Genomic DNA, 17,268 nt, shown 5'->3' with positions numbered 1-17,268 from the left:
CCCATTTAGGTACTTACACAAAACACGTCGCAAGTCCACTGATCCGAGAATTCTGGTTGCAGAATGAGACCTAGCTTCATTCACGATGTTTTTTCGGTCTCTATCGCCCATGCCCCAGGGACATGCTTCCCACGACATGCGCACTCTTCAACGACATGCACACTGGGTGTTTCCGAGACCAATTGTTCATTGATTCTGGTGCAGCGGTGCCCTAGAGTGCATCTGTCGTCCAAACGTTTAAGCTTTTACTAAAGGGTGAGAATGAGCACTGATGCGACAACGTCCTTCCAGCGGGTGCATTCTGGATCACCACCAACTGTTGGGCTTCACGGAGTGTGGTGGCTCTGTCAAAGTGCTAGATGAAGAAAAGGGAACATTCCTCATCATGATGGAGACTACTGTTGAAACACATACCGCACAGAGAGAATGTGGACTGGACTGGGTTGGACACAGGATTGTGGGGCGCAATTAGCAGTGGACAACGCTACTCCCATATAGTGAGCTGTTCTGTTGTGCTCTGAACGAGGTGCTCGCCACTTTGATCCCTCCTTGCCATCACCTGTTCTGCGGGCCACTTTGGTCCCCGATTGTTCCATAAGCGAATCAACTCGACATGGCTGCGACTCGGCCGAGATCTACAGCGGTTGCGCACAAAAGCCAAGAGCCAAGAGATATAGCGCTCACATACATAATAAGCCGATATAAAACTTGTGGCCTGTGGCGCCGGCCGGCGCTTGACTGTTGGGTGCACGTACAGACACACGAAGCCGAATAACCTTGTTCTATATTTCTCGTCTTTTCCTGTCTTTTTCGCACGTTAGCCGCGGTACTCTCAGCCGCTATGGTGAGACAGTGGGAAGGAAGTCACAGATCACAGAATTCATTCTTTTACCCTCCCAAAAAAAAGAAGAAAACTCGAGATTGAGAAATCTGAAGTGGGAACAAACTACATATCATGTTGCTTAACGAGGATAGTCGTGCGACTACGCTTCACGGTAAGATCTGGCGGAATGTCATGTTCAGCCATGTCTTTGGAGATCTTTTGACTACCGCCACCTTCAAGCGAGGTGCGGGTCCCTTTGTGGGCTCAATTATAACCGGTGTGCTTGCTCGCTCCTTGGAAGCTGCTGAGAAATTGTAGAAATCCCGCCCTATTATCTTGGCCACAACCCCAAAGTCCCAACGAAGGGCAAGAGGGTTTTTAGGCCGTTTCTATGGCCAAACTTGATCAAGTGCGACCATCCCCTTTATCGTAGTGGCGGCACTCGCCGACGCAGCCAACGGGTCGGAACAACGGGTGTGTATGTAAGGCTGGTGGTGGTGGGGGTAAATCGACTACACCTGGAAGTGGCGCCATCTTGCCTTTCTATGTACTCTGCGTCACTCGCCTAAATGTAGACTTCCGTTGTCTTATTTTGGAGTTGGCTGTTTATCCTTTACTGGCACAAGCAGTCCAGGGAAGCGCATGAACCGGATGCAACCTTCCCATGCCACATGCAGCGCCCGGGGATTGCCGACTGATTTGTGACTGACTTGTTCTTGCAGCGTGACATCATCCCCTCCCCGTCAAACATACTGACGCGGTGTCCATCGCACCCCAAAAGTTGTCAGGCTAAACTGTTCCAGATATCCATCACCGGCTTTCACTGTGATTGACTCCTCAAACGTTCCCCCAAGCAGTGTGCTCCATAGCACTTCCCCCGACCCCGCACGGGGGGTAAACACCCACAGTCTCGGAGAGTTTGAAGAGTTTCCGGAGACAACATGGCAAGAGCCGAAGACTTTGAAGAATCAAATCCAAGACTCTAAGCGAGGTGGTTTGGGGCTGCGAAGCTGATAAAAGAGTGGACCTCAGAAGCAAGAGCCACGAGTTCCAGACCCCTGGTCAAACACTGTTAGAGAGAGAGAGAGAGAAAGAGAGAGATGTGAGCTAAGTTCACTCGTGAGAGACGCATGCGCAAAGCGCCACGCTGAAGAAATACCACTGCCCCGATCGGACGACATGTCCTCCTCCCACACACATCCAGCGTTTCGTCATTATCCGAAACAATTCGGCCGAACGTCATGTCCGACCCGAAAATAAAGCTTTTTCCGTGCACACCCAACCTGGCCTTGCGCATGCCCATGTCAATTCGCCAGCCATTGACTTGTACGCCCTCGTGCATGCCCCTTTTCACACCCCCTTGACACAGCTTCAAGAGCGATCTAGGCCTTTGAGAGGGACGGCGCAGCGATGTGGTGCGTCCTGCGACACCGAGAACCATCCATCCAGATCTTGGGTGTTGGCGTCGTCTACGTGCGAGATGTCATTGCGATCTTCCAAGAGTGGTAAACTTCTCTCCGGGGGGGGGGGCACGGACGTCGTTGCGGTGGCGGAACGCGTCCCGTCGCGCCGTCGCGTTGGACTACCAACGCGGAGTTCTGTGAGCGGGGAGGGATCTGTGGCAGGGCTGCAGTACCTCAAGTACCTTATGAGCGGTGTGCGGTACAGCCCTCGTCGCAGCAGCAGGACGAGGAGGACATCTGTTAGGAACAGAACACAGGACGACCCCACGCCAGCCAAGTGTTGCGGGCAACACACACAGCGCGCCACGTTGCTTCTGGCTTTCCTTGCGGAACGTACGGCCGTTGTCCCTGTATGGTCACCGTGTACAAGCCAGATCTCGCCATCTCCACTGTCGTCAAGGGGGGAGGGGGAGGGGAGGGGGAGGGGAATGAGCAATGAGCAATTGGCCAGAAGCTCACCCAGGGAGGCGGCGCCGAGCTCCTCGGCGCCACTTGTTCCTGAGAGCGGAGAGCCCACAGGCCGTAGTGTCCTTTGAGCATGCGAGATGCAAACAAACATGGGCAGCTGGTAGTGTAAGGGTGTGCATGCAGCCCGGCTCGATCGTTGACGCACATGCCCGCGGCAAGTCGGGTCAGAGGTATTACCGCAGGAGTAGCCTATAGGCTGTACACATACCGAATTCCTCGTACCCATCTCTCTCTCTCTCTCGCCCAAAGGAGCACATGCCACACATTGGTGTGTGGACTGGAACCAAACACCGAATGGAGGTTGGGTCGGTCGTGTTGCTCTCGACCTCGAACACCATGGGAATCGCTCTGCTCTACGGCCAAGTGGCGGGCAAAACGGCCGTTGCAAGGTCCCCGGAGCAGCCAAGGACACAAACGTTCAAGTGGCGGCCGGGGGGGACCTTGGCGTAAAAGGTGGGGGAGGCGCGGGTGGCACTGTCTGGCGTCCGCCTTCAACACATGTTGAGGGCTGTGGCGTCTGGGCACCGGAGGGTATGCATCGTGTGCTGGGAAAGGGGGCTCTGTGGGCGGGGTTGACATGGGTCGTCGCTCGCAACACACGCGCACACACGCACACGCTCACTCTGTGGCTGCGCGCCAGGCCAGACCCACTCCACGCCACCATACCCGCCTCGTTGGCCGCCACTCGGACAAGTCGCCTTCTTGTCGTCGGGCTTGACGCCTTCGGACCTTGACAGTTGACGTGGATTAACTACATTTGTACATTTGGGTCTGCTAGTAGAACGCCTCAACCGTGCAACCGTGTGGTTCACGCCAAGTGGTCCCATTGGGATCTACTACTTGTGGCATTCCGACAGCGACGCACCCACGCACCCACGCACACACGTCACCTGTGTCACCCGCTTGGCATCTCCGAAGCTCCACGGTCCGACGTGGTGGCGCCACCATGCCTGTGCACTCCTTTTCAGCCCGACGTCCGCACGCCCGCACGACAGCCGCCGTCCGTGTGTGCGCTGGCTGTGGCTCGGTGTCTTGTTGGGGTAGTTATTCCACTCTGGCCAACCTTTTTTGTTTTTTTTTTTTGTCTGGCCCGTGCCGCTCCCTGTCGGATGCTGACCTTAACGAGCATCCAATTTGGCAAGTGGAACAGGCTAAACTGCTGCGAGCGTGCAAGGCTATGTATGTAGCCTTGCCAATCAAACCCTAGCCAGGAGTTGTATCGTTGACATGACCGAGGTGAACAGGGCGACAGTCCAATGGAGCCAACCTGACATGTTCAGACCGGCTGACCCGTTCCCTCAACGTTCATTTGGTGTCGGGGTCGCCGAGCGGAGTTGTTTGCGTGGTGGACGAACAGCGGGTTTGCATTGACAAGGGATCAAGGTTCATCGATGTGGACCCTATGCAATCTATACCTGTAGGATGCCGTTCCCTTTGCTTGGTTCACCCTTGTTCACTATGGAGGGGTGACAATGATATGACATGTGATGACGGCAGCGGCCGCCAGGCTCTCTAACGCCCTTGCGTCCTAGACGATACGAGAACAATAACGAGCTGCACGACAGTAATCGGGGACATGTGGTGCACAAATGATCTGCGTCCAAGCAGAAAAAAAAAGACTGAACCCCCCCCCCCCCCCCCCAGTTTTAGCCACAGCAGCTGCGGGGGAGCCAGAAGAGTTGCTGTCTGCAAGCTTCTGTCATGTGCACGGTTGTCGTGTGACTTTCAGCCTCAGACTAAGCCTCCACGAGCGACACGCCTTCAAACATGGCCCGAGACTGGTCAAGATGGGCCGGATGTTGGATGTCCCAAGACACAGTAGTGTTAGACCCCGACTGGCCGTCATAACCCCCCTCTCTGGCCGTCTCACTCTTTGTCTTGGGTGTTGGACGACCGGATCCTTATTATTGTTGGGATGTGCCCTGGTTCCTTTTTTGCACCGCGGAACTTCCGGCCGCCGTGGGTGTGCGTCGTCCACGAAGCAGCGCTAAGAGCAATAGCCAGCGGCCAGAAGGTCTCGCGCCGCGCGCTCGGCGAGCTCGGCACATGCGGCAGGTCCCGCCGTTCCCTGGAGGGTTTTGGTGAGCAACTGTGGAGACCGTTTGGCAAGCACTAACTGGCTCACTCTGCTCTGGGTGTAAGCCGAGGTCGACAGAACTTTGCAGTCGTCCCGGACAACACTTCCATTGGGTGGGGGCCCACTCCCGCCAACAGTGTGGCCCGCGAAGACGGTTTGTTTGCCGGCCTCGTCCGTCCCTCTCTCCCACACATCAGGCCGGATCGTGCCGGGACCCTTGGTTGTCGGCCCCCCTCTGTACCCACCTCCGACATCCGTTGCGATGCCATGCCTTTTTCTCACTGCACATCCAACGTCTCCGGCATTGTTCACCGCTCATCCCCACCGGTACCTCTATCCACAAGTGGTATACAAATAAGAAGGACACACAAAGAGTGACGGGCTAGAAAGAACCCTCCCCACCCCACCCACCCCCCTCCGTCCACCGCCTCTCACCGCCTCTTTGCGCACCCAGGCGCCAGCAAAACACGCCACTTGCGAGCACACTCTCCGTCGCTGCCACGCCATCCCGAGCCCGCATTGACCCGCTCTTCAACGCCTCGTCCGAGCGCTTCTGGGTCACAAGGCTGTCCTAGTGGTACGCCGCAAACGCCTCAGCGTCGACTCCACATTCCTGGACTCACCGCCACGAAGATCACCCGCGTCGTCGAGGCCAGTCCTTTTGCTCTCGCCCGAGGCGGACACCCCCCACCCCACCCTTGAACCGTAGTCCCAATCCCACATCGCTTCCAGTCCGACGGTGCGCCTCACAGTGTCTCACAAGTGACCTGGTCGGCTGCCTACATACATCTCACCGCATCGCACTCTTTCTCGACTCGTCGTCTCTCTTCTCCAACTTTTAAAAAGCAGCCAACCGTTTGGCATCGCATCCACTTTTCTCGGTCACCCTCTCCCCCAACTCGCTCGCGTCAGCAACATGACCGCCGCCTTGACCCCCACGCCCCCGCCACCAGCGGCCCCCACACTCGCCTCCATCGGTAAGTGTCAGTCATCACCCATCAAAGGCCCACTGTCACAACGAGTGATGCACACGAGACAACCATCACACACATTTCACAAAGAGGCAAAAACAGCTCACACGCATTGCAGGTACTGTGCTCATCGACATCTTCGAGCCCCGCTCCCCTTACTCCCCCGACACCCCTCAGTCCCATTCGTCCTCCCTGCCCGAGTCTCGCATCGTCACCCCTCAGATCACACCGGCACGACGACCCACCCGCCTGCCGAGCCTCGAGAGCCTCAACACCCCGCGCACGCCGCAGCTCACTACGTTCAACGAGCCCCTCGGGGGCGGCACACCCGTCATCGGCGGCGGGGCGCTGTACGCTCTTGTCGGGGCACGCGTGTGGCTTCCTGCCCGCGAGATGCGCACCGTCATTGACCGTGCCGAGCCCTCGTCACCGTCCTCGTCCAGCAGCTGGGGTGTCAAGGGCGAAGAAGCCGACATTGACCTGAACGACCATGACGCGATGTTCGCCGCTGCGGCCGCCAAGAGCGCCGCCGCCGCCGCTGACGAGGACGATTTCCCCGTCGAGCTCGAGCACGAGATCCGGCAGTTTGGCGACGAGATGTGGGTGTACAACCGCGGCCCGGGTCTGCGTACTCCGCGCGCAAGGATTGCATACGACGGCGACGTCCGAACGTGAGTGTCGGCTGGGCGATTTTTTTACCGGACCCGAGACGAGGTGGTCTCGCGAACGAGGCGATGACAACGACTCGTGTGTGTGCGCTTTCAGTGCTGACCTTGTGCCTCAGGTACCAACATGTGGTGAAGCCATCGCTCCGCACGGGCACCCAGATCGCTGCGGGCCCCCTCTTTGGCGCAGAGTACCTCCACGTCTCGCCACCATACGGCCCGTCCGATCTCTTGCACCTCCTCGACGAGATTGACGCCGAATGCACGGGCTGGGAACCCAAGATTGCATTTGAGCCCACCCCGTCCTCTTGCCACTCGGGCGAGCGCGCAAACCTCGAGCGGGTCGCTCCGCGCGTCGAGATCCTCTCGCCCAACCACGAGGAGCTGCTGTCGTTTTACGGCGTCGCCCTCCCAGACACTCTGGAGGAGACGTGCGCCGCTGTCGAAGTCGCTATCCGCCACCTGCTGGCCATCGGTGTCGGTGCCAACGGAGAGGGCATCGTCGTCGTCCGCTGTGGCGCTATTGGCGCCTGTGTGGGCACGCGCGCCGGCGGCCTCGTCTGGACTCCCGCATACTGGGCCAACGACTCGGACCGTGTTCGCGACGTCACGGGCGCCGGCAACGCGTTCATCGGCGGGTTTGTCGCCGGCCTCAAGATCACAACCGGTAACCCGTACGAGGCCGTCTTGTACGCCACGGTCTCGTCGTCGTTTGTCGTCGAGCAACTCGGCTTGCCCGCCATCACCCCTGCATACTCGTCGACGCCGTCATCGTCGCCGCTTGGTTTGACAATGAGCGCCGCTCAGGGCTCGCCTCCCGAGGTTATCGAGGGCATGGCCGCACTCAAGCTCCGCGCAGCGGCCCGCATCGAGATGTGGAACGAGGACGCGCCCCAGCGCCGTCTCGAGTTCCTGCGTGCCCGTGCCCGCGTCTTTGCCTAAGGCGAAATGCCAGGCAGCGCAGAGAGCTGTAGAAAAAAGGAAGAGAGAGAGAGTGACGAGGAAACAGGACGGACCATTTGTTTGTTGTAATCACACATACACTAGATTTATAGATCAGCACCATGATGCACCACAGCGCAACGTTGCCTTAACTCACTAGTACTCGTACACATTATACGTATCTATTGATAATTAACCTTTGGCGTGTGCAGAGTCTCGCTAGACGTGGACTGCGGATCCGGCGGCGGGGGCTGGTGCCACAGCAGACTGCTCGACATCGGAACTGGCAACAACGGCTGCCTCCGTCTTGCGCCCGCTCCAGTACAGCCTGCCGGCGACCTCGCCAACGACCCAGTCAAGGCCCTCGTCGAGACCCACACCCGAGATGGCCGAGCATGGCACGATACGCCACTTGTGCGATGCGATAGCCTCGAGTCCCAGTGCCTGTGTGTATGTTAACTGGTGCTGGCTGCTGATCCCACAAACCCCAGCACTCACGTCCCGGATCTGCTCGTGCGACAGCGATCCCGCAAGGTCCTGCTTGTTGGCAAAGACCAAGAGCGTGGCTCCCGCAAGGCGTTCTTCAGAGAGCAGGGCACGCAGCTCGGCGGCCGCGTCGTCGAGACGCAGCGAGTCGGACGAGTCCACCACCCACACGACGGCGTCGGTCGACTCAAAGTAGTTGCGCCAGTATGGGCGCAGAGTGCGCTGGCCTCCGACGTCCCCTGCGGCATGTCAGCGTTGGTGGGGGGGGGAAGGGGCAAAGCGAGGGAGGATGGCAGGGGTAGAGGTGCACGAGTTGCATCCAGCCAAGCCTCCTCGCCTTCCAGTTCAGCAGCGCGTGAAGTTGAACTGGACGGTGGCGAGTCATCCCGCTCAGGACCACGCCCAGAACTGCTCGAGCTGACACTGCTACTCACAAACATTGAGGGTGTGGTCTCCGCGAACGAGAGACATGATATTGAACCCCAGTGTGGGTGACACGGACGAGACATCGCCGCCCGTCACGCGCTTGAGGATGGTGGTCTTGCCGGCATTGTCGAGGCCGCTGTGGGAGAGAGGAAAGGTGACAGAGGAAGTTGGAATAGAAGGAAGGAGTGACGTGTCAGCTCCTGTGCTCTCGTACAGATAGCCCAATGCTCTAGACATCCAGCTGGAGAAGACGAGGCCGACCTACAGGAAGAGTACACGCATCTCCCTCGCGCGCGCCTTGTTCTTGCGGATGATGGTGAGGAGGCCTGTGATATTAGCGACTCACGCTGGGCGGTGGGCGATGAGAAGCATGGTGCCATGGTACGGGACACACGTGCACTGCAGCATCAGCAGGGGACTCACCCATGGAGAGAGAATGAAGGAGCTGAATGGTGAATGATGATTGACTTCCAAAACATCCAAATTCGGCTCTGGCCGCCGCAGCGGCTGCGCGATCGACGCGACGCGACCGGAGTGGAGGCCATCCGACCATGTCGACCGTGTCTCCCCAATCTCGTTCCAGATGCATTCCATTCTCGTTCCACACAGGTATCACTACGGAGATGCATACCACTATCTCGTTCTACGCAAACACACACACAAGAACTCTCTCTCTCTCTTTTTGATCTAAACTATATCCGTGTTCTAACCGGGGCTTACCCGTATCTCCGTAGCTCTCTAGTCGATGAGCGCACCCTTCTTCTTGCCGAGCTCAATCTCGCCGGGGCCACGCGAACGCGAGCGCTTGCCGGGGAGGGGCACGACCGAGCCGATCGACACGCCGCGGCCGCGACGCTTGGTGCGGAAACCGGCACCCTCGTACGAGAGGATCTCGACGGGAGGGTTGAGGCGTGGCCAGGCGACGTAAGAGGTGCCGTTGCCCCAGATGAAGGACAGGGAGAAGAAGGCGAGGGCGAACCAGAGGAAGAGGAACGAGTAGATGGACCATTCTGTATTGTCAGTTTGAGTGCGAATTGTGGAGGAAAACTAACCGCTCGAGCGGGGAAGGGTGAGGGCCGAGAAGATCATCGTGAGCGCAAAGACGAGGACGTAAGGCATGGCGCGGATGAGAAGGGGGCGAGTGTCCGAGAGCGGGGGAATGGCACCGCGCCTGGCGACGTACGATCCAGTGACGAGGTCGTAAGCATCCTGAGAGTTAGTATGCTTCTCAGAGAAGTAGGAAAACTCACCTGGCGGTCACCGTCAAAGAAGTTGTTCTTGACGTAACGCTGGACCGAGTTGTAGCCGTCCTGGAGGAGACCCTGCTTGGTGCGCTTGCCGGTACGGGTGTAGTCGGTCTTGAGCGCGCCCGAGCCCGAGTACGCGTTGGAAATGTTGTCGGCGTGGTCGGCCCAGACGTTGCGGAAGACGACCATAAAGTCCTCGTGGTCGTCGACGCTCTCCTTGACGCTGAGGACACCGACCTTGCGGAGCTGCTGGTTGAGGGCCCACTTGGCGAGCGCACTCTGGGCAACGTTGGTGCGGTCCAGGCAGTCCATGCAGTTGGAGCGGATGACACCGGTCTGCGTCTGGAGAAGGCGGGTGGGACCCAGGTTCGAGTTGAAGCCCGTGGGGGCAGGAGCGACGCCGTGGAACCAACCCATGGACACGAGGCTCTCGTTGAGCTGGTCGAGGAGGACCTGGATCTTGTCAAAGCGCATCTTGCGGCACTCGTGGTGGAAGTCAAAGTACAGGTAACGGGCGCGGTCCGCGAGAGCGGGGTCGGTTTCGGCAACCTTCATGACGCGCTCAAACGCCTCCTTGACGGGCTGCTCGTAGCCCTTTTGGTTGACGAGGTTGACGAGGTAGAGCGAGTTGTACTTGTCGACCATGTCCTCAATGTGACGCTTGAACGACGCGCCAGTCTGGGCAACGTCCATGATCTGAAGGTCGGGCTTGTAGCGCAGGTTGTTGACCTCGGCCCAGTAGACTGGCACCGAGCCACGGATCTGGACAAACGAGAGGCGCTCACGGCCGTCGACACGTCCACGGGTCAACTTGCCGTTCTCGGGAACAGGGTCGAGAAGAATAATCTGCTCCGTCTCGTTAAAGTTGGAGACCGAGCCCGACGTGTCGATACCGCGCGAAAAGTAACGGGTGCCGACACGGTGGCGCGAGCGACGGGCAACCAGGCAGAAGAGGAAGTCGCGGTTGTTGATGGTGGCTGAGCGCAGCTCAAGAACTGTATAGGTCAGCATGGGTTTTTTTCTCGTCACCTGTACCTACATCCAAACATCACCGGGAGGATAAAGCGCGACAGGTCCATGCCACCCTCCGTGAGACCGATAAAGCGGTCCATGAGGAAGCGGTTCCAGAAGAAACGCTCGTCGGCACGCTGCCAGAGCGGCGAGCGACCGGGGCCCTTACCGGCATCCTCGAGCTCCTTCTGGCGCTGGAGGGTGTTGGTGAGGTCCCATCCGTGTGAGAACCAGAGGTTACCGGCCTTGAGACCCTGCTCGACGAGCTCGACGAGCTCCTTCTCGATAGGGTTGCCGAGGATGGCCTGCGACGAGCTCGCAGGGTTGACTGGCAAGAGGCGGAAGTCGGTGGCGAGGAAGATGGGGTGGGAGAGAAGACGGCACGATGGCGTGCGCTGCGTGATAATCACCAAGTAGTCGGCTGAAGACAGGTTAGCACGTGTGTGTGGGTTTGACTTGGCATGCTTCCCATGCGGCGGGCAGCCAATACGCACTGGTAGCAAGAGAGATCACACCGAGGATACCGTAGCAGGGAATGACCTTTTCGCGACCAAGGGGGATAGCAGCGGACACTGATGGGTGGTCAGCAAAGTGTGAGATACAACCAACCCTAGCGCACCATTCAAGCTGAATTGACCAGTCTTGCGGTCGACGTGCAGGCTCTCGCGGACGTCCTTTTCGGTCTGGCCGTCTGCGCCGAAGACGGGAGTGGCCGCCGGTTCAAAGACGTAAGAGGAAGGCGAGACGTAGACGTTGTACGACTCGTGCAGCTGGAGGGGTGCGCGTCAGCAAGAAGAAGTTGAGCTGGATGTGTCATGACGTACTGGCAGGCAGTTGTAGGTGGCCATGGTTGATTAAGGAGGCCTCGAGATTGGGCAGGCGCGTGCTCGTTGTCTGTGTTGTGTAGGGGTATGGAGGAGACCAAGGACCGGGTGCTCTTTGCTTGACGCTGAGAGGTGAACGATGACCGACGAAGCGACGACGACGACGACGAGACGACAAGTGTTATTGAATTGTTGGAGACAGGACGACCTTTTGAAACGCGTCTGCCTGCGTGCCACGGTGCACGGCCCGACATCGTGTGTGGTGCTGTACGCGTGCTCTTATCACGTGACGCATGACGTCGCCCACCATAGAAATGACACGTCATATAACATTACCGGTTGAGTGGACTGGTGTATGAAATTTGATTCCGCGTCGCGTCTACGCGCGGCGCGTTCGTGTTGGTCTCTCCTGTCATTTCCTGAAGTGGGTGGTTCGTGGTCCCTTTCTCTCATTTCCTCTCTCTCTCACCCATCGCGCCTGTCAAAACACTTGCCACCGCCACCTCTCTCTCTCCCTCTTCCAGTCCTCCCTCACACATCCACTCTCACAATGCTCGAGGCTCGTGTCAAGCAGGCCGCTGTTCTCAAGAAGCTCCTTGATGGTGAGTCGTCGCCCCTTGCCATGTCCCCGGCAACGCGCAAACATTCAGCGAGCAATCCACAACTTTGCCCGACAAGGACGCGTCGCTGACTCATGTAAACAGCTATCAAGGAGCTCGTCACCGATGGCAACCTCGACTGCTCCCCCGACGACGGCATCGTGAGTGAACCACTACCCGGAAGGATGCGCGCCAGTATGTATGCTGACGACCATCAGTCTCTCCAGGCCATGGACAACTCGCACGTCGCGCTCGTCTCGCTCAAGCTCTACCCCGACCAGTTTGAGTCGTACCGCTGCGACCGTAGCATCCCCCTTGGTGTCAACGTGGGTTTCACTGCTCGGCACCGCTCGCGAGCGACCATTGGCACTGACCTGCTCTTCAGCTCAGCTCCCTCACCAAGATTCTCAAGTGCGCCAAGGACAATGATGTTGTGACCCTCAAGGCCGCCGACGACGCCGACTCGCTGGGCCTGATCTTCGAGTCGCCCAAGGAGGACCGCGTCGGCGAGTACGAGATGAAGCTCATGGACATTGACCAGGAGCACCTCGGCATTCCCGACACCCAGTACGACGCGACCATCACCATGGGATCGGCCGAGTTTGCCCGCATCTGCCGTGACCTGTCGGCTCTTGGCGAGTCGGTCAAGATTGAAGCTTCCAAGGAGGGCGTGAGGTTCAGCTCGGACGGCGAGGTCGGCTCGGGTTCCATTCTCCTCAAGCAGACTGCTGGCTCTGAGCGCCGTGCCGTTCGCGCCAAGACCGACCCCGACGACGAGGACGACGACGAGGAGGCCGACAAGAAGCCCACTATCGACTCTGAGGGCGAGGAGGAGGTCGAGGAGGAGGAGGAGGCCCCCAAGAAGCGCAAGGCCAACGGTGGCGCCAAGTCGTCCAAGAAGGCCAAGGCCGGTTCCGACGAGGAGGTTGGCGTCTCCATCATCCTCGAGAAGCAGGTCTCGCTCACCTTCTCCCTCAAGTACCTCACCAACTTTGCCAAGAGCGCCCCTCTTGCCCGCGCCGTCTCGCTCAACATGAGCAACGACGTCCCTCTCCTCGTCCAGTTCGACTTCGAGCAGGGCACCCTCCAGTTCTTCCTTGCCCCCAAGATCTCGGACGAGTAGGCGTAAAAGAAAACGGAATGTTTTGTGTGTGAGAGAGGCAGCGCGCGCGCGCGAGTGAGAGAACGAGTCGAAGCGAGTTGAGGTGAGCGAGCACAATAGTATGGAGCCTGCAGGATGCAGTGTGAGCAAGCCCTACGCGTTTGGTGTGCCATTATTGAGACTCAGTAGGGGGGCAGAGTAGCGGCCCCGTAGATCAGTCGTCTGTATACGTCATTGTTAGTTGGTTATGGATCCATCATGCAGCCAGCCGGGGAGGTGCAGAAGCCGCACAGAAGGGAGCTCGCTGTTGCCATTGGGCATGGGGGTTCAGGTGTTCAGTTACAGACATTGGCCTATGGTCCTCCGCCACGGCGATTAGGTGTACAGCTTTGGTCTTGCGACGTTGGGAATGTCACGATCCGTCCTTTCCAGGCATCTTTCTCTGAACGGTCTTTCCAGAGACAGCTCTTGTATGACGGAGTTAATGACCGTGCCAGTTTAAGCCTTCGCGTATAAGAACGAATTGTTCTCTGCTGCGATCTTCACACCTGGGCGTTCAGGTCGTCAAGTAGCGAGACAAAGTCAGAGCCCCACAGGAGTCGGTCGACTAGGTCAGGTCGCTTCAGCAATACGCTCTGGTGTCGTGAAATATGCACCTGTCATACATTGCCCGTCGCGGGCAGGGACTGTTGTGCCGCCCCAAGCTGCTGTGAGGCGGTCACGTCTCTACGGCTGTCCTACTGCTACTCGTCCCACATGTGACTCCTCTTCTCAAAAACACCCCCGTTGTCTCTCTCATGCGCGGTCCTACTTCTTCTTCCTGTTGACCTCGTCGGGCTTGACGGGGTGGAGCATGATTTTGGTCGCGTTGGCCGAGGCTGGAGGCACGCCGCCGTGCCCCTTTGACCAGTCGTACGACATGGCATAGGCGAGAATCTCGTTCGTGTGGTTGAACGACGCCGAGACGATGGGCGTGCCCCAGATGGGGTTGGGGCGGTTGTCGGGGTCGCCGTTGCCGAGCTCCTTGGCCGAGAAGGCCTTCAGCTTGGTACGTGCCATGCCGTCCCAGAAGGTGAGCGAGCCATCGCCACCGCCGGTACAGAAGGTTCCCTGGGTCTTGTGGAAGGTGATGGAGTTGATGGGGAAGACGTTTTGCGAGCCGCTCTGCGCAGGAGGGGCGATCTGGGATGCGGGAATGTCGACACGGTGGCACTTGAAGGAAAAGTTCTTCTTCTCGTCCGCCTGGTGCGCATACTGGATGCCCACCCTTCCCTCAATGGATCCCACAGCGTAACCGTCACCACCGACTGAGGCGGGGAAACACGAGATGACGCGCGTCTGCCACTTGAGTGGGGACTCGACCTGGCGGTACTTGGTGAAAGGGTTGGCAAGGTCGTAAATGTGGATCTGGCGGTCGGCCGTACCGACAACACAAATCTTGTCGGTAGCGTCCATGGCGTATGCACGCTCAGAGAGGTCGACCTGGCCAATGGGCTGGGGGGAACGCAGGTCCCAGTACTGGATATTGTTAGCTGATGCCGATAGGGAACCCAGCCAAGCTCACCTTCATCTTCTTGTCCCAACCGGCAGTGATGAGGACGGGGGTGCCGTTCGTCTCGACGTACTCGACACACTTGATCGGTGCGTCGTGAGCAGCCACCTGCTGCGCCTGGCCCGAGTTCATGTCAAACATGCGCACCGCATTGTCACAACCAGCCGAGAAGACATGCGACCCATTCTTTGGTTGTCAGCTCGTCGTCGCTCCGTCCAAAGCTTACCTTGGTCCATGCCAGGTCGAGCACAGGTCCCTCATGCGAGTACATGGCCTTGGGCTCCGACTGTCCCGTGTTGTTGATGTTGTACAAGCGGACCTAGTGGGTGTGAGTGTGACCAACAGCTGGCGGAAACCAAACATCCAAACACCTACATTGTTGTCCCAGCTGCCAACGGCGAGAATGTCCTGGACGGGGGAAAATGAGATCTTGGAAACCGAGTCGGATGGGGGCTGCACGAGCTCAATGTCCTTCTGGACGGGACGGAAGGCCGAGCCCATCATCTTGGGCGAGGGATTAAGGAAGGGAGGAAGGTGCCTTGCTGGCTAAAGATGCTTGTGGGGGGAGGGACTTGGCCACTACAGGGGCTATTTTGTGCGAGCGAGTGCGAGATGCCCCGTCGTGTGCGCTTCAATAAATGCCGGGTGCGAGGAGGGAGAAGGTTGGTGTGTGAGAGGCAACGAGGGTGGATGTTGATGATCAACTGTGCTGCAAAGATTGAGTGGCCACTACAACTGACGGCGGAAAGGCGCCGTCGCAGGCGAATCGACGACCACCGTGGGAAAGTTTTGGCCAAAAAGTCCCAAATCCTCTTATGTCATGTTCGAGACGCTTCTTCATCTCCCACTTTGTGTTTCTCTCTCACACATCCATCACAAACACAAAATACACACCATGGACCTCACAGAGCTCTTCCAGTTCCTCTCTTCGCCCAACCCCGCGGCCCGCCAGATCGCGCTCCAGAACCTCATCGGCCACACCCCCAAGGCCGCTCCCGAACGCCACATCTTCATCCCCACGTCCTTTGCTCCTCTTCCCGGAGAGACCACCCCGGGCGGCAAGCGCAAGACTGGCTCCGAGGCCGACGAGGTCAAGGTTCAGGCGATCAAGGACCTTGCCTCGCTCTGCCGTGACCAGGCTGTCATTGCCCACGATGCCCTCTCAGCCCTCATCAACCTTTCGGACGACCTTGCCGTCGCTCGCCAGCTTGCTGACAAAGAGTTCCTTGTCTGGCTCGTCTCGTACACTGCCAACACCACCTCGCCTCTGTCGCCCCTCACCTCGATGCTTCTCTCCAACCTGACGTCGCACCCTGCTCTTGTCCCCACCATGGCCGCGCTCACGGTTCCCATCGTGCCCCTCCCGCTCTCGAAGCACTACCCCCCGTACTACCTCCCCGCCTGTGCCTCGGCCTCGAGCACGATCCACCCCGACTTCCGTGACACCAGCATGGGTATCGCTCCCAACGCTGAGGCTGGCCAGGAGGAGGAGCGCGAGATTGAGGCTGTCCGTGCTCTCGTCCAGGCCTTTGAGGACGGCGCCGGTGAGGGTGTTCGCGACTCGAACGGCAAGCGCAAGGGCGAGTGTCACTTCCTTGCGTCCGTCTTTGCCAACCTTTCCATGGTGAGCTCTAACGTTGCGACCGGGTTACGCTGACGTCTAGCTCCCCGCCACCCGCCCCCTTCTCCTCACCCCTCAACCTACCTTCCCCGCCCCCTCCACCGAGCACACCAGCGACGACGAGCCCCTCCTGTCCAAGATCGTTGTCTACACCGAGCACCCCGACACTATCCGTCGCGGTGGTGCCCTCGGCTGTATCAAGAACTGTGCCATGGACCGCGCTTCCCACTCTTGGCTCCTCACCAGCGAGGATGACCGTGTTGTTCTGCCCTCCGACAACACCCGCAAGGTTCGCGGTGTCGACGTTCTGCCCTGGGTTGAGAGCCCATTGATGGGTCCCGAGGAGTACGACATGGACGTAAGTGTTGTGTGCTGAAGCCATCCTCATGGAGCCACCGCTGACTATTCTTTACAGGAGATGGAGACCCTCCCCGCCACCCTCCAGTTCCTGCCCCCGTCCAAGAAGCGCGAGGAGGACTCTGTCCTCCGCATGATGTGCGTCGAGATCCTCCTCCTCCTCTCCACCACCTTCACTGGTCGTGAGACGCTCCGTAACCGCGGTGCCTACTACGTTGTCCGTGAGGCGCACAAGGCCGAGCAGGACCAGCCTATCAAGGACGCCATTGAGCGCCTTGTCTCGCTCCTCCAGGGTGAGGAGGGCCGTGAGTCCAAGTCGGAGCAGCTCGATGGCCTTGTCAAGAAGGGCGAGGAAGAGCTTGACGTTGTGGAGGTCTAAACGCGCTGCACCTTGTGTGAGGCGTTGGTTGCGTGGCTGCTGAGGTATGGCGAGCGTGATTCTCGGTTGGAAGAGCTCCGGCCTGAGTTTTGCGTAAGCCTATGCGTGCAAGCAGCCATGACACACTACATGACTCTGGCGGGGCCACATGCTCGCTTTAGAGACGAGCCGATACCTTGGCACACCGTGCCCCGTCCTGGCTGCGAGTTTTTGTTGTTTTCGCCGAATCTGTCTCCATCATCATCCCACCTCCCC

At 58.8% G+C, this 17,268-nt stretch overlaps 6 protein-coding genes across 6 annotated transcripts; 3 read left to right on the top strand and 3 right to left on the bottom strand.

Annotated features, from left to right (window-relative positions):
- Window positions 1-5,747: 5,747 nt before the first annotated feature.
- Window positions 5,748-7,409, top strand: EHS24_008729 (uncharacterized protein; the record flags this gene model as incomplete). The annotated part of the gene is made up of 3 exons (XM_028624032.1): window positions 5,748-5,808; window positions 5,921-6,473; window positions 6,587-7,409. The coding sequence occupies 3 exons, from the start codon at window positions 5,748-5,750 to the stop codon at window positions 7,407-7,409; spliced, it is 1,437 nt and encodes a 478-aa protein (XP_028476006.1).
- A 219-nt stretch (window positions 7,410-7,628) lies between these two features.
- On the bottom strand, window positions 7,629-8,701 carry EHS24_008728 (uncharacterized protein; the record flags this gene model as incomplete). Its single annotated transcript, XM_028624031.1, has 5 exons — window positions 7,629-7,853; window positions 7,908-8,134; window positions 8,330-8,457; window positions 8,587-8,647; window positions 8,668-8,701. The coding sequence occupies 5 exons, from the start codon at window positions 8,699-8,701 to the stop codon at window positions 7,629-7,631; spliced, it is 675 nt and encodes a 224-aa protein (XP_028476005.1).
- A 358-nt stretch (window positions 8,702-9,059) lies between these two features.
- EHS24_008727 (uncharacterized protein) lies at window positions 9,060-11,427 on the bottom strand (the record flags this gene model as incomplete). The annotated part of the gene is made up of 7 exons (XM_028624030.1): window positions 9,060-9,331; window positions 9,374-9,530; window positions 9,572-10,563; window positions 10,608-11,000; window positions 11,074-11,151; window positions 11,199-11,349; window positions 11,404-11,427. 7 exons carry the CDS (start codon window positions 11,425-11,427, stop codon window positions 9,060-9,062), a joined length of 2,067 nt encoding a protein of 688 aa, XP_028476004.1.
- Window positions 11,428-11,953: 526 nt separating this feature from the next.
- POL30 (proliferating cell nuclear antigen) lies at window positions 11,954-13,125 on the top strand (the record flags this gene model as incomplete). Its single annotated transcript, XM_028624029.1, has 4 exons — window positions 11,954-12,005; window positions 12,108-12,163; window positions 12,221-12,328; window positions 12,388-13,125. The coding sequence occupies 4 exons, from the start codon at window positions 11,954-11,956 to the stop codon at window positions 13,123-13,125; spliced, it is 954 nt and encodes a 317-aa protein (XP_028476003.1).
- Window positions 13,126-13,911: 786 nt separating this feature from the next.
- Window positions 13,912-15,160, bottom strand: EHS24_008725 (uncharacterized protein; the record flags this gene model as incomplete). Its single annotated transcript, XM_028624028.1, has 4 exons — window positions 13,912-14,622; window positions 14,669-14,773; window positions 14,883-14,975; window positions 15,032-15,160. 4 exons carry the CDS (start codon window positions 15,158-15,160, stop codon window positions 13,912-13,914), a joined length of 1,038 nt encoding a protein of 345 aa, XP_028476002.1.
- A 391-nt stretch (window positions 15,161-15,551) lies between these two features.
- On the top strand, window positions 15,552-17,013 carry EHS24_008724 (uncharacterized protein; the record flags this gene model as incomplete). Its single annotated transcript, XM_028624027.1, has 3 exons — window positions 15,552-16,280; window positions 16,321-16,635; window positions 16,693-17,013. 3 exons carry the CDS (start codon window positions 15,552-15,554, stop codon window positions 17,011-17,013), a joined length of 1,365 nt encoding a protein of 454 aa, XP_028476001.1.
- Between the last annotated feature and the right edge of the window lie 255 nt (window positions 17,014-17,268).

This window comes from Apiotrichum porosum, assembly GCF_003942205.1.
Source record: "Apiotrichum porosum strain DSM 27194 chromosome Unknown scaffold_7, whole genome shotgun sequence".
Taxonomy (NCBI): Eukaryota; Fungi; Basidiomycota; class Tremellomycetes; order Trichosporonales; family Trichosporonaceae; genus Apiotrichum; species Apiotrichum porosum.
This window is presented reverse-complemented; position numbering and strand designations above follow the sequence as displayed.